The sequence below is a fragment of the Hyperoodon ampullatus genome (assembly GCF_949752795.1).
Source record: "Hyperoodon ampullatus genome assembly, chromosome: 14".
NCBI classification, from domain to species: domain Eukaryota; kingdom Metazoa; phylum Chordata; class Mammalia; order Artiodactyla; family Ziphiidae; genus Hyperoodon; species Hyperoodon ampullatus.
In genome coordinates this window covers 25,256,905-25,272,304 of record NC_136927.1, presented here as the reverse complement: position 1 = coordinate 25,272,304, position 15,400 = coordinate 25,256,905, and the positions used below count along the sequence as shown (strand labels likewise).

Here is a 15,400-nt window from a genome sequence, read left to right as displayed (position 1 = left end):
GGCACAACTGAGCACTCAGATCGGCCACATCACCACTGCTCATTCCCTTGGAGGTGCCAGCGTCTGCACCCAGCCTGGGCCCTGCCCTGTCCCTTAAGGAGCCCGCAGGGTCGGGTGGCAGAGCTTCCGTGGCCAGGAGTCCAGGTTAGGGCTGTCCCAAGGTGTGCCTCTTCCCATCCGCCCCTTCTCTTCCCTTTTTTTTTTTTTTTTAATTTTTAAAATTTTATTTATTTATTTTTTGGCTGCATTGGGTCTTCATTGCTGCACGCAGGCTTTTCTCTAGTTGTGAGTGGGGGCTTCTCTTGTTGCGGAGCACGGGCTCTAGGCACGTGGGCTTCAGTAGTTGTGCCGCACGGGCTTAGTTGCTCCGCGGCGTGTGGGATCTTCCCAGACCAGGGATCGAACCTGTGTCCCCTGCATTGGCAGGTGGATTCTTAACCACTGTGCCACCAGGGAAGTCCCCGCCCCTTCTCTTCCTCGTCTCCTCTGGCAGGATGCCCAGGGTCAGGCTCTGGCCTGGGAGGAAAGTGTACCTGCTCGGCCCCCCTGGGGAGGCTGGCAGTAGGGATGGTCACTGTGCTCCTTGCTCTGGTGCCTTGGGGCTGGCCGTCCTGCTCACATCTCCACTGCCCCCACACCTGAGCCCTGGCCTTGTCTCTGTCCCCCTGAAACCCCCAGTCTCACTTCCCCTCTGGGCTCTGGCTCACTCCGTGTGCCCCACCTCCCCTCCCGGCCCCCTGGAGATGAGCAGTTCAGGTTCTCTGGTTGCAAAGAACTGAGACTAACTCCAGCTTGCTTAAGCCAGAAAGGGATTTGGGAGACTCTTGGGGAGCTTCCAGAACTGAAGGAGCAGCTGGACGCACAGGCCTTAGGAGGGTTCTGGTTTGAGAGTTGACAGCTCCCTCCCAGCTGGTTGCTCTCCACCCAGGCCAGTCCCTAAGGCACCCTGTCGCTAGGCTTCCCATTCCTGGTTTAACTCCCTTCAGAGAGAAGCTGGCTGCCTGGGCTTGGGCCAGGTGCGCTCCTGTAGGTGGGCCAGCCCTGGCTTGTCAAGGGGCAGAGAACTCCTAGGTCAGGCATGTCACTCCAGCCCCCTGCCTACCCGATGTCCTAACCTGTGCCACCCTCCATATTCTCCAGGGCCCACTGTGCCCCCTGCAGGAAGCCTCCTCTGACCCCTGACCTTGGGGTCCCCCCTGAGTTCACAGCCCGCCTCTTGCTGCATTTTCAGAGAAGTGTGTGTCTCCCTGTGGATGTGATGAGGGTCTGTTAGGGCTGGGTGGCCTCTAGTCTGTCCTATATGTGAATCCCATGGGGGCCGGCGCTTGTATCCATTCACCTGAGCTGGGTTCTGGATTTTGGGCGAATACAGGCACCTGGTGATCCAAGGAGCTTCCTGCCCATCATCCTGCCAACCTCCCAGTGATGGGCCCTTGACCACCCTGGGATGCAGGGCTCTTGGGGATGTGTGTTGCAGGCGGGGGCCTGTGGCATTGGCCTGTGGTCTCCAGAGGTGCCCTCCCCTCGAGGACTTTCAGCCTGCTGCCGTGTAGGCAGAGGGGTCAGCTCAGATGCCTGGGCTGTGGTCCCGGCCTTGGGAGAGGGCACGGTGGGCTGGAACAGGACATTCCGGCGGGCCCACATCTGGCCCATGTCTGGCCTGTGTCAGCTGTTTCTCTCCCTCAGACCTGGTCACGGACTTGGACTTCTCTCCCTTTGATGACTTCCTCCTGGCCACGGCCTCAGCTGACAGGACGGTGAGTGGAGCGGCTGGAAGAGCTATTCCAGGCCTTATGAGCCACCAGGGCCCTGCTGGTTTGCAGTCCAGCCCCTTCTGCTAAGTTCCTCAACCCACGCCAGCTCCCGTGTGCTCCCGTGCGCTTACCCTGAGCTGTGGCCATGACCTGCGTTCTGTTGGTTGGCTGCCTGAGGACAGCAGGCCTGTGGTGCTGGGGGAGCAGTGCGCTTGGCTCTCCCCACTCCCACATCTTCCCCTCGGCCTCTAACCACACCTTGTGACCCTGAGCCCGTCCCCTCCCTTCCCCTGGGGTAGGGGGCAGCTGGGGCAAGGCTGGCTGGAGGCAGCGAGGCCCCTCCCAGTCCTGGGCTCACGGACTCGCTCTTTCCTGCAGGTGAAACTCTGGCGACTGCCTGCCCCTGGCGGGGCGCTGCCCTCAGAGCCTGGGCTGGTGCTGGGCCCTGAGGACGTCCAGGTGGAGGTACTGCAGTTCCACCCCACCGCAGATGGCGTCCTGGTGAGCGCGGCGGGCAGGACCGTGAAGGTCTGGGATGCCGCCAAGCAGCAGCCCCTCACAGGTATGGGCCACACTCACTGTCCCTCCCTGGGCAGCCCCGTCTGGCAGCACTTTGTTTCTTTGTTTATGATTTTGGTAACATGACTTTTAAGACACGTAACAAAGTTTCCCATGTATATGATATGTATACATATATATATACATATATATGTATATATATGGGTGTGTGTATGTGTATGTTTGTATACGTGTGTGTATATATTACATATAATTTTACAAGGCTTGTTACAAACACCCCATCCCTCCCTAAATCCCATAGGCATGTGTTTTCATCTCACTTAGCTGTTTTTTCTGCTTTTTCCTCCATATGTCTAAGTAACTTCCTTATACTGTTATTTCTTGAATTGTGTGACATTTCAGTTTTGAAAACAAACTACTGATTTCTCCTCTAGGGGATGAGAATTTTGCTGTTTCTACATCCCCTCCCCCCCGGTGCTGCTTCTCTTATTTTCCTAGTATATATTGTCCTGGTCCATTTGGGCTGCTATAACAAAATCCCACAGACTGGGTGGGTTATAAACAACAGGCATTTATTTCTCACAGTTCTGGAGGCTGGAAGTCTAAGATCAAGGCACCAACAGATTCAGTGTCTGGTGAGGACCTGCTTCCTGATTCACAGATGGCCGTCCTCTGGCTGTGTCCTCACGTGGCAGCAGGGGTGAGGGAGCTCTCTGGGGCCTCTTTCATAACAACACTAATCCCATTCATGAGGGCTCCACCTCCTGACCTAATCACCTCCCAGAGGCCCTGCCTCTGGATTCCATCCCATTGGGAGTTAGGTTTCAACATGTGAATTTGGGGGGCACACACTCAGACCACTTGTAGATGGTGACAACTTTGGGTCAGATTCCTCAGTATTTGAATGGTTATGACCCTGCAGTGTGACCCACAGCGGAACCCAGGTGTTTTCTGTGGCAGCATCACCAAATCCTTTCTGCAGAGTCCTCCTTGACAGGTTCAAGGTAAAGAAAGACATGAGGCTCAGAGAACTGAAGGATGGACTTGCCCCACAGTGCTGTGCAGAGTGTCCAGGGTGGGTCAGGCTCACCTTGGTGATACCCCCACTTCTGGGGCTGGCACCAAGGGCCGACAGTGTAACGGGGTGTCTGAGGGACTCCCTCCTGACTGAAGAGTCAGCCAGCACCCATCCTGGAGCCGTCTTGTGCCACTTGCCCCCAAAGTGCTGCTGGTGCAGTGGAGGAGACCACCCTAACCTGGTGCAGGCCACCCAGCAGTGTGTCATCAGAGTCACCCCAGCTGTAACTAGCATCTCTCAAGCCCTTCTCGTGTGCCCAGTGCTGTGCTGAGGGCTTCACATGGGGGGGGGGGGGGTGTTGCCGTTCCCGTGCTACAGGTGAGGTTAAATAACTTGACCAAGGCCACAGTGCAAGCAGGTGACAGGGCTGGGATTAACCTCGGGGGAGTAGACCTTGTCATAGTAGTTTCCTATTGCTGCAGAAAGAATTACCCTGAAACCTGGAGGCTTATAACAGCTGGTAACGTTTATCATCTCACAGTTTCTGAACGTCAGGGATTTGGGAGCAGCTTAGCTGGGTGGTTCTGGCTCAGGGCTCCTCATGAGGTTGGGGTTGAGCTGTCAGCTGGGGCTGCCATCACCTGAAGGCTGGACTGGGGTGGAGGGATCCGCTTCCTAAGTGGTTCACTCACACAGTGCTGGCTGTGGGAAGGAGGCCTCGGTTCTCCCCCATGGGCCTCTCTGTGGGCTGCTTGAGCGCCCTCAGTACATGGCAGCTACTTCCCCTGGTGGACAGTCAAGAGAGGCATCAAGGAGGAGGCCACGGTGCCATTTACGCCCCAGCTTTGGAAGGCACATGCTCTCTGTTAGAAGCGAGTCTCTGAGTCCTGCTCACACTCAAGAAGAAGGGAATCGGGCCCCACATTTTGAAAGGAGGTGTTAGTTTTCTAGGGCTGTCGTAACAGAGTACCACAGCAAATTTATTGTCTCACAATTGTGGGGACCAGAAGTCCAAAATTAAAATGTTGGCAGGGTTGGTTCCTTTTGAGCTGCGAGGGAGAATCTGTTCCAGGTCCCATTCTCAGCGTCTGTGGCTTCAGATGTTTCTTGGGGCATGTCGATGGCCGTCTTCCCTCTGTTCACGTCATCTTCTCTCTTATTTCCCTTTTCACAAGGACTCCGTTCGTACTGGATTAGGGTCCATTCTAGCAATACCCGCTTAACTTGATCATCATCTCAGCTCTCCCCAGTGGGTCATCTGCAAAGACCCTATTTCCAAATAAAGCCACCTTCACAGGTGCTGAGGGTTAGGACTTCAGCATCTTTTTGTGGGGGACACAATTCGGTCTATAACAGGAGGAGTGTCAAAGAATTTGTGGACACATTTTAAAACTGTCACGCTGTGGGGGGAGGGAATGGGGATGGCCCGAGTAGGGGCCCAGGGCGGGTGTGTGTGTGACACGTCCGTGGTCTGCGGGGGTTGGGGGGATGTTGGTGACTGAGCAGAGTGGGGTGGCCCAGGAGCAGGGAGCCTGGGAAGGGAGTGGGAGCATGGCCTGAGGAGGGCAGGGCTGAAGGAAGCACCCCCCCAACAAAAGCACCCCCCCCAATCTGGGAGGAGCTGCTGCCCTTGCTCCTCTGCCTGAAGCACCCTCGCTGCTGCTGCCCCTTTCCCGGAATTACCCCCAAGCCAGGCCTGCCTGCGCCCGCTTCCCTGATGCCCTCATTGCATGGGGCAGGGTTGGGGGGACCCTGGACCCCTCCTGACCTTGGCCGCTTCTCTGCAGAGCTGGCGGCCCACGGGGACCTGGTGCAGGGTGCCACCTGGAGCCGGGACGGAGCCCTGGTGGGCACGACATGTAAGGTAAGGGTGGGCGGTGAGACTCGAGTAAGTGCCTGTGGGGGGCCTGAGGCATGCCCAGCTCTGCCAGGGCCGTCGTGTCGCAGAGCCCGTGTCCTGGGCTGTACCTGTCAGACTCGGCAGTACTTGTGGGGCAGCAGCAAACTGAGGCCAGGATAGGTGTTCACCTTCCTTGTCCTCATGCCTCTGGCTCATACCTGTCTCTTGAAGCCCCCACCCCACTAAAGAAAGTCCCACACTGGACCTCTGGGGCTCCCAACACCACTCTCAGCCAGCCTCACCTGGCTGCCTGGCTGCTTTGTCCAAACTGCCTGCCTCTCCGTGAGGGTTGTGTTAGGCAGCATCCACAAGCTGGGCACTGTGCTGGCCCTCCGGCCAGTCAGAAGGCCTCAGGGTCCTCGGTGATGCCAGGTCCTGTGCCCACTGAGTCCTGTGCTAGTGGGGGTGGCCGATGTGGGTCCAGGGATCGTACAGATAAAAGGATAATTGTGACCCAGGCTGTGAAAGAGGGACATGAGGTGCTTTGAGTGGTTGGAGAGGCCAGGGGAGGCTTGGCCTCTGGCAAGGGCTATGAGGGAAGGGTTCATGGTGCGGGGCAGGGGGAGTGTGCTGGGGGCAGAGAGCAGAGCTGCGTACACAGGGTTGCGCTTGTTACTACAGAAGCAACGGGAAAGCACTGGAGTGTTTTTAAAGCCAGAGGTGGGTGGTTGAGGCGTGAGGCGAGCAGATCTGCATTTTGAGGCTCCCCTGCTGCATTGTGGACAGAGAATTGCAGGCGGGGTCGAGGGAGCTGGGGAGGAGAGAGCTGCAGGGTTGGTGGTGGGCTGTGTGTGTGTGGGGGGGTCCCGAGGCCAGCTCCTGGTTTACAGGCTGGAGGAGGCCTGCCACCGAGACTGGGCACTCCCCAGGTTGGAGGTGCCGGGAGGTCTGGGCGGAGGTGTCAGTTGAGTCCGTGCACTTGGCTCTGGGCAGTGGTCTGAGCGGAAGGTGGAGGCCTGGGTGGCGTCTGTGTTTATATGGCACCTGCAGAGGGATGAGAGTGCCCTGAGTGGGAGAGAAGGGTTGAGAGCAGAGGCAGAGGGAGCCTGAGGAAGGACCAGAACCTGCGAGGAGACGGGGGAGCGCCTGGTGGGAGGAAGGAAGCCCTGAGACCCAGGCTAGAGGGCGTCCAGGGAACACGGGAAGGGTCTGAGAAGATGCACCTGACACATACCTGTGGATTTGGGTCTTGAGACCTTCAGGAGCTTGCAGGGTGTCTTCTGCCTGAAGCCACACGTGAAGGAAGGTGGGAGGCGAGGAAGGAGCCTGCAAGGGCTCTTCCAGGAAGAGTGGGGGGGGGTGGGGACCAGAGCTGGCTGGGGTGGGGTTGAGGACGCCTCTGAAGAGAAAATGTGGAGCCTGCATACACGGGAGGATCCTATTTCCCACCTTCTCTTCTCTCTGCCTTCTTGGAAGCCCCATTTCCTGGTCTTCATCCACTTTTCCCCCCTGTTTGGCTTATTAAACAGTAGGCTCCAGACATTGGCCTGAGCTCTGGGGGTCGAGAGGTAAATCAGATGGGGCTACTGTCCCCTTAGGTCCCTAAGGAGCCGTGCTCGAGGGCAAGGCAGTCACATGGTTCCCTTGCTCGGGCAAAACGATGGTGACACAGCTTCCCAGGGATAGTGAGGTCGGGGCTACCCTTACTGAGGAGGGAACAGGTGTTCCAGGCAGGGGGACCAGCCAGGACAGAGTCCTGTGTTTGAGCTGTGACCTCCCCCTCCACTGAGAAACCCCCTCTGTGCTGTCTCCACAGCGTGTGTGTGTGTGTGTGTGAGTGTGTGTGTGTGTGTGTGAGAGAGAGAGAGAGAGAAAGAGAGAGAATGAGACAGGATGGGAGCGAGGAGGAAGCTGGAAGGGAATTGTCATGGGAGGTGTTTTCTTTTGATCACCCAAGTATAGTAGTTTATGCTTGTTTTACAAATTTTGAAGAGCAGTGTAAAAGTGAAGAAGCAAAAAAAAAAAAAAAAAAGTCACCTGTAACCCTTCCACCCAGGGACAGGGCCTGTCACCATTTTGACATCTTTCTCTCTGTGCTTTTTCTGTACGTGTAGGAATCATACTCTCCATGTTAGTTTATCCTGCACTTTTTTTGTTCCACATAATAAACATTTTCTCTAATTCATCAAAAATTTAATAAATGTCATGGGAAATATTTAATCATGTAGATTCACAGTTTTCTCAGTGGAGCTCCTACTCTCAGAAGCGTGGATTACTTCCAGTTTATGTCACTGTGTTATAAGCTGTAACGTTTGAATGTGTTTGTATATATGGTTTTTCTCTGCCTTCTCTGTGAGTTTCTTAGCCTAGAGCAGGGGCAGACTTTTTCTGTGAAGGGCCAGATAGTAGATGCTTTGGGTTTTGCAGGCCAGGTTTCTCTGTCATTGCACCTTGTAGCAGAGCAGCAGCCATGGGCAGTACATACATGAGGGGCGTAGCTGTGTCCCAGTAAAACTGCATTGGTAGAGCCAGGTCTCAGGCTGGATGTGGCCCGTGGGCCTTAGAGCTTGCCCACCCCCACCTAGATTCCTATGAGGGGTGTTGCTGACTGCAGGCTGTGAAGATTCTTAAGGTGGTTGATACATTTTAGCCAGCGGCTTTCCAGAGGAGGCTGCCCTGGGGGTGTTCTGTGAACACCTTGGGCTCCAGTTTGGGTTTGGGGGGAGACATGTGTCCGTGGGTGCGCAGTCAGCCCTCTGAGCCTGGAGGTTGAACAGAGCAGGGCTGCCCGTCCCACATGTGAGTCCGCGAGGAAGTGCGCGGAAAGCCCCAGCCCCTGAGGGAGGGTCCTGCTCTTCCTCCGCCACACAGCTCCAGTGGGTGCCTGAGGAGGTCAGAGCTGCAGGCAGCTTGACAGGAGGGCAGCAGGAAGGGGCCTTGGTTTTCATGGTGATGGAGCAGCCCTGGGCAGACAGGTGCCGTCTCCACACCCTGTGAACGTTCTGAGCAGGGACTGGCCTCAGCGACGGCCCACACATCAGCCTGCCTGGGCCACGGCCCTGGACTGGGAGGAAGGCAGCTTCTGTAGAGCTCGCCCGGGCCGCCCTCCAGCACCCCACTCTGCCCGCAGGTACTGTGGCCTGGACGGCCCTTCACTCAAAAGCTGCAACCCACGAGGCCAGTCTAGCCTGTGGCCTCCGCCCTGCATCCCCTCGGCTCCAGGCCCCCAGCCCAGCCCCAGGCAGGGTGTCTGGGGAGCAGGTGTCTGGGGGCTGGACTTGGGTCGTTTCCTGTGGAGCAGCCAGAGGTGCCGGCGCTCCCCAGAGCTCCCGGCCCAGCTGGGCCTGATATGAACCGGACCCCCCAGAGTGGTCGGAACCCTCAGTGTGGTTGAGTCTGGCTTTGACGAGGCTTCGGAGGGATCAATTAGGAGGCAGGCACTCTCCCGGGGGTCCTGTCTCCCGGGGGTCCTGTCTCCCGGGGATCCTGCTGTGTTCAGAGGCAGCCAGGTGAGGGGTATGGCCAGGGGCAGAGTGGGGCCAGCTGAGGCCGGGCCTGAGGCCACACGAGGGCTTTGTTCTGAGGGCAGCGGTCACTGTGGTGGAGGACACGGTGTGGGGGTGGGGTGATGGCAAGGAGCATGTCAGCCTCCAGGAGGGGGGCCAGCGCAGGGAGACTCCCGGGGGGAAGGCCTGGTGGAGCATGGGGCTGGGGGTACCTAGGAGGGGGCCGAGGGCGTTGGGTCCAGGGACTGCTTGCAGATGCCTTGTGGAACTACGCGGGAGCTGTCCCTGTTGAGGCAAGGGGGCTGGGCCCTGTCCCCATGCTGACCAGTCACTGGACATGCGAATGGCTGTGGGCAGCAGTGCCAGGAGGGGTGACAGCTGCGAGCCCTCAGCACCCAGGGACGGAGGGCCTCACCACAAACCCTGCAGCCACGGCAGTCCCCAGGGTGCCATCCCTGGGGACAGCTTTCCCAGGATCTGGCTGCAACCTTGCAAGAGGAACCCTGGGCCGCTGGTCTCATCCTCTCCCTCCCCACCACTCAGGCTGGGCTCCTGAACTCTGGACTGCCCCCCTGCTGGTTACAGGGGGCTTCTCTGTTGTGGGGGTCCAGCCCCACGTCCCCAGGGGTCTGAGCCCCACTTACCATCAAGATTGGGCCCGGAGCGGGGCGGGTGGAGAAGGAAGAGCTACCCAGTCACAGAGTACCCTGTCCCCATTGTGTCCTGGGACGGCGACAACTCCTCGCCTGCTGATGTTTTGGGGGGAGGGATTAGTGGAGCAGACCATCTCTGAGTCTGGTGGACCTCTGTGCCTTCTCCACCCAGAGCCCAAAGGCGCAGGGATGAGAAGCATAGATTTCCCAAGTGGGTTGCCTGGAGTGGTGCCCAGGGGATGCCCCCCAGCTCCCACCCCAGTTCCTAGACCTGGTTACCTGTGGGGACACAGGGCCTCGCGATACTCTTGATGTGGGTGCGGCATCCTGGGGGAGGACGCTGTCCTTGAAGGATGTCACATGTCAGCGAGTGCCAGGCATCACCACAGTCCTGTGTCCACTGCCCCTTCCTTTGCTGTAAAGGGAGCCTCAGGATCCTGAACGGGTTCGTCAAAAGCTGCAAGCCCTTGGGGAGTGGTGCAGGAGGGGGGCTGCCCCTGTGACCACAGTCCAGGTGGAGGTGCCCATGGGTTTGTTCTCAGAGTGCGGGGGGAGCCCGTGAGGGGCCCACCCTCAGCAGGAGGGAGCCTGAGCCCCTCTTGACCAGTGGTCGGCAGCATTCTTCTCATCAGAGCCTCCCTGGTCTCCACACTGTGCTCCCCGCCAACCCCACTGGGAAAACCTCCCTGGCCACCTGGTTATGACTCCCGTCCTGCCTTGGAGCAGTTCTACCTGCAGGCCTCCTGGTGCCCCTGCAGGGCGAGGGGCTGGCCCAGCCCAGTGAAGCCCCTTCTGGCCCCCCTCCCAGCTCCTGCGGCCGAGGGGAGGAGCAGGTGGCCGCTAGGGGGCGCGCTGGCCCCACAGATGGCTGGGCTTGGCCAGCTGGGCTCCACTCCACTGGGAGTGTGCCTGTGAGCCCAGCGCCTCGACAGCCCAGTGCCACCCCCGCTGCCCGGCCCTGCAGGCCCTACCAGCGCCAGTCCAGCCCCCAGTGCCCAGTCTGAAGCCTGGTCTGGACCTCCTGTTGGAATTCTGCACTCGCTGGCCCAGCTGCCTTTAGGGAGGTGCCCAGGACCCAAGACTGTGCCTCCGACCTGTGAGAAGTGCTGCCATCACCCTCACCCCACCCTGGGCTCGGGGGTTTGCCCAGGTCACAGAGCACATCAGTGGTGGATTTGGCGTCCCAATCCTGCCTGTCTGGTCTCCACAGGGGTGGGAGTGGCCCTTGCTGCCAGGAGGCCTTCTCTCTTGCCTGTCATCTGTCGAGATCCAATGTCGCTCACTGCTTGACCCATCCTCTGTCTGTCTCGTGCTGCCCTGTTTCTGCTCTCAATCTCTGGTTCTTTCACTGTCCCTTGCTGTCTTTTCTGTGTCTATAGTTGTCTCTGTTCTCTGTCTTTCTCTCTGTCTTTCTGTGTCTCTGTTCTTCTTTGACCCTCTATCTTTCCCCATCCTCTCTCTGTCTCTCACTGTTCTTTCTGCCTGTCTCCATCCTGTGTCCCTCACTGTCCTTGTCTGTCTGATCGCTGTCTGTCTCTAAGCAAAGTCCTCCCGACTGAGGCTGTGGAGTGGACGGTGCCTCAGAACTAACCACTGGACTGTGCCTGGTGCCCACCTGGCACGTAGCAAGTGCTCAGTAAACTGCAGCTGGAAGGAGAACCCTGGGACCCTGCCCGTGAAGGCCCGTGAAGGGAGGCCTGGCTTTCGAGGCCTCTGCAGGCTGACCCCTCCCTTGTCCAGCTGTGTGCTTGCCTGCTGCCCCCCACTCCTGCCATTCACTCTCCCTGTATGACCTCGTCTTCCCTCCACGTCTCGTGCCAGTGAACTCTTGTCTCCACATCTTTGCTCGTTCTCTTCCTCCTCCCTCGAATGCCTTTCCCTTCCCAGTACAAGCTCCACTTGTCCTCTGGGCTCAAGTCAGGTCCAGGTTCCTCCCCAGAGTTACCTGTGACCACCTCTGGGTTGCAGACACCAGCACTCGGTAGGGACTGTCTGCTCTGTCTGAATCCCAAGCACCTAGGCAGGGCGAGGCAGACAGGGCCAGGAGTCCCCATATTCCCCTTCCCACTCCATCTTGCATTGGTGAGGTGCGTTTGTTATAGTTAAACCAATGTTGCTACAGTAACTAAAGCCCACAATCTACATTAGGGTTCACTCTTCCATTTTTGTTTTAAAAACAATCTTGGTCTTTCTTTTTTTTTTTTTTTTCAAAAATATTTATTTATTTATTTGGCTGTGCTGGGTCTTGGTTGCGGCACGTGGGATCTTCGCTGCCACTTGCAGGATCTTTGTTGCGGCATGCAGGATCTTTAGTTGTGGCATGCGAACTCTTAGTTGCGGCATGTGGGATCTAGTTCCCCAACGAGGATCGAACCTGGGCCCCCTGCGTTGGGAGCATGGAGTCTTAAGCCACTGGACCACCAGGGAAGTCCCCAGGGTTCACTCTTGATGTGCTTTCTGTGGGTTCCCACAAATGCATGACGTCATGTATCCATCATTACAGCATCACACAGGATAGTTTCACTGCCCTAAAAAAGTGCCCTGTGCTTCATCCGTTCATCCCTGCCTTCCTCTTCCCAAACCCCTGGCAACCACTGATCTTTTTGTTGTCTCTGTAAGATTTGCCTTCTCCTGGATGTCGAGTGTCATAGTTGGAATCAAAGAATATGTAGCCTTTCCAGATTGGCTTCTTTCACTTAGTAATATGCATTTATAGGTCTTCCGTATCTTTTTGTGGACTGATAGCTATTTTCTTTTAATTTTGGTATAAAAAACACATATAAAATTTGCCATCTTAACCATTTTAAATATACAGTTCTAATATTAAGTATATTTACATTGTTGTGAAACAGATCTCCAGAACTGAAACTCTACACCCCACTGAACAACTTCTCTTTGGCCCCTCCCCCAGCCTCTTGTAATCATTTTACTTTCCATATCTATGAATTTGACTACTTTAAATACCTCATATAAATGGAATCATACATTATTTGTCCTTCTGTAAATGGTTTATTTCATTTAGCATAGTGTCCTTAAGGTTCATTCATACTGTAGCATGTGACAGGGTTTCCTTTTTCAGACTGAAAAATATTTCATTGAATGTGTATACCATGTTTTGTTTTGTTTTTTGGCTGTGTTGGGTCTTTGTTGCTGTGTGCTGGCTTTCTCTAGTTGTAGCGAGCGGGGGCTACTCTTTGATGCGGTGCATGGGCTTCTCATTGCGGTGGCTTTTCGTGTTGCGGAGCACAGACTTCAGTAGTTGCAGCACGCAGGCTCAGTAGTTGTAGCACACGGGCCCTAGAGTGTGTGAGCTTCAGTAGTTGTGGTGCATGGGCTCTAGGGTGCGCAGGCTTCAGTAGTTGTGACGTGTGGGCTCAGTAGTTGTGGCTCTCGGGCTCTAGAGTGCAGGCTCAGTAGTTGTGGTGCACGGGCTTAGTTGCTCCGTTGCATGTGGGATCTTCCTGGACCAGGGATCGAACCCGTGTCCCCTGCATTGGTAGGCGGATTCTTAACCACTGTACCACCAGGGAAGTCCCATGTTTTGTTTATCCATTCATCTGTTAGTGGACACTTGGGTTGCCTCTGTGTCTTGGCTATCGTGAATAATGCTGCTGCAAACATGGGTGTGCAAATATTTCTTTGTGACCCTGTTTTCACTTCTTCTGGGTTTATACCCAGAATTGCTGGATCATATGATAATTCTATTTTTAATTTTTTGAGGAACTGCTAGACTGTTTTCCATAGCATCTGTACCATTTTATGTTCCCACCACCATGCACAAGGATTCCAACTTTCCACATCCTCACCAACACTTGTTATAGTCTAGATTTTTTGACAGTAGCCATTCTGTCGGGTGTGAGGTGATATCTTACTATAATTTTCATTTGCATTTCTCTGAGGATTAGTGATGTTAAACATCTTTTCACTTGCTTTTTGGCCATTTGTGTATCTATGGGAAAATGTCTATTCAAGTTCTTTGCTCATTTTTAGTTGGTTTATTTGATTTTTCGTTTTTGAGTAATATGAGTTCTTTATATGCTCTGGATATTTATTCCTTATAAGATAGATGATGTGAAAATATTTTCTCCCATTCTGTAGGTTGTCTTTTTACTCTGTTGTGTCCTTTGATAAACAAAAGTTAAGTTTTACATAGTCTCATTTGTCTATTTTTGCTTTTCTCTGTGCTTTGCTATCGTATTTAAGAAATCATTACCGGGCTTCCCTGGTGGCACAGTGGTTAAGAATCTGCTTGCCAATGCAGGGGACATGGGTTCGAGCACTGGTCCGGGAAGATCCCACATGCCACGGAGCAGCTAAACCCGTGCGCCACAACTACTGAGCCTGTGCTCCAGAGCCTGTGAGCCACAACTCCTGAAGCCTGGGCACCTAGAGCCCGTGCTCTGCAACAAGAGAAGCCACCACAATGAGAAACCCGCGCACCACAACTAGAGAATGCCTGTGCACAGCAACAAAGACCCAACACAGCCAAAAATAAATAAATAAAATTAATTAATTAATTAATTAAAAAAGAAAGAAATCATTACCAAATTCAGTGTCATGAAGTTTTTCCCCTATGTTTTCTTCTTGGAGTTTTATGGTTTGGGGTCTGTCTGAGCTATTTTTTTTTTTTTTATCACTGAACAATATTCCATTGTATGAATGTCCCACAGTTTATTTATTCATTCACTTATTGAGGAACTTCTTGACTGCTTCCAGTTTTTTGCAACTGCTATAAACATTTATGTGGATATAAGTTTTTAACTTATTTGAGTGAATACTTAGGATATTAGGTAAATACAGTTGCTGGATCATGTAGTAAGAGTTTTTTTTTTTTTTTTTTTTAAAGCTTTGTAAGAAACTGCCAAACTGTCTTCTAAAGTGGCCCTAATCATTTTGCATTCCCAACAGAAGTGTGAATGAGAGTTCCTGTTGCTCCACATCCTCACCAGTATTTGGTGTTGTCAGTTTTTGAAATTTAGCCATTCTAGTAGGTTTGTAGTGGTAGCTTATTGTTGTTTTAATTTACAGTTCCTTAATGAGATACAGTGTTAAAGCATCTTTTCATGTTTTCATTTTTCATCTGTGTATCTTATTTGGTGAGATGTCCATTCTGGTCTCTTGCCTATTTTCTAATTTGTTTTTTTTTTCAGTTTTAAGTGTTCTTTGTGTTTTTTGGATGTAAGTCCTTTCTCAGATATGTGCTTTGCAAATGTTTTCTCCCAGTCTGTGGCATGTCTTTTTATTTTCTTAACTGTGTCTTTTGCAGACCAGTAGTTTATAATTTTAATGAAGTCCAATTTATCAGTTTTTTCTTTCATAGGTCACACTTTTGGTATTGTATCTAATAGGTCATTGCCAAACCCAAGGTCACCTAGGTTTTCTCATATGCTATATTCTAGAGGTTTTATAATAAAGGTGTTTTTATGTTTAAGACTATGATCCATTTTTAGTTGATTTTTGTGAAAGATGTAAAGTCTATGTCTAGATTCATTTCTTTGCATGTGGATGCCCAGTTGTTCCAGCACCATTTGTTGAAAAGACTGTCTTTGCTCCATTGTATTGCCTTTGCTCCCTTGTGGAAGATCAGCTGGCTGTAGTTAAGGGGGTCTTCCTCTGGGCTCTCTGTTCTGTTCCATTGATCTATTTGTCTATCCTTGTGCAGATCCACACCGACCTGATTACTGTAGCTTTAGAATATAGCCAGGAAGCAGCAGTCCTCCACCTTTGTTCTTCTCCTTTATTTTGTGTTGACCATTCTGAGTCTTTTGCCTCTCCACATAAGCTTCATAATCAGTTTGTCGATATTCACAAAACTTGTTGGGATGTTCATTGGGATTGTATTGAATCTATAAGTCAAGTTGGGAAGAGCTGATATCTTGACAATATTGAGTATTCCTAACTGTGAACATGGAATATCTCTCCATTTGTTTAGTTCTGTGATTTCTTTCAGCGGTTTTGTAGTATTCCTCATGTAGATCTTATACGTATTTTGTTAGTTTTTTTTTTTTTTTTTGGCTGTGCCACGTGGCTTGCGGGGTCTTAGTTCCCCAACCAGGGATTGAACCTGCATCCCCTGCAGTGGAAGCATGGAGTCTTAACCACTGGACCAC

The 15,400-nt window shown here is 53.4% G+C and overlaps 1 protein-coding gene across 1 annotated transcript in view; it reads left to right on the top strand.

The window, feature by feature from the left end:
- LOC307063898 (mitochondrial import inner membrane translocase subunit TIM16) overlaps positions 1–15,400 on the top strand; it is a gene marked incomplete at its 5' end in the record, with an annotated part of 66,996 nt that overhangs the window by 5,946 nt on the left and 45,650 nt on the right. Inside the window, 3 exons of the mRNA XM_079720243.1 lie at positions 1,687–1,757; positions 2,133–2,316; positions 5,079–5,155. Coding sequence (XP_079576369.1) covers positions 1,687–1,757; positions 2,133–2,316; positions 5,079–5,155 — 332 coding nt within the window. The remainder of the gene's footprint in view (positions 1–1,686; positions 1,758–2,132; positions 2,317–5,078; positions 5,156–15,400) is intronic.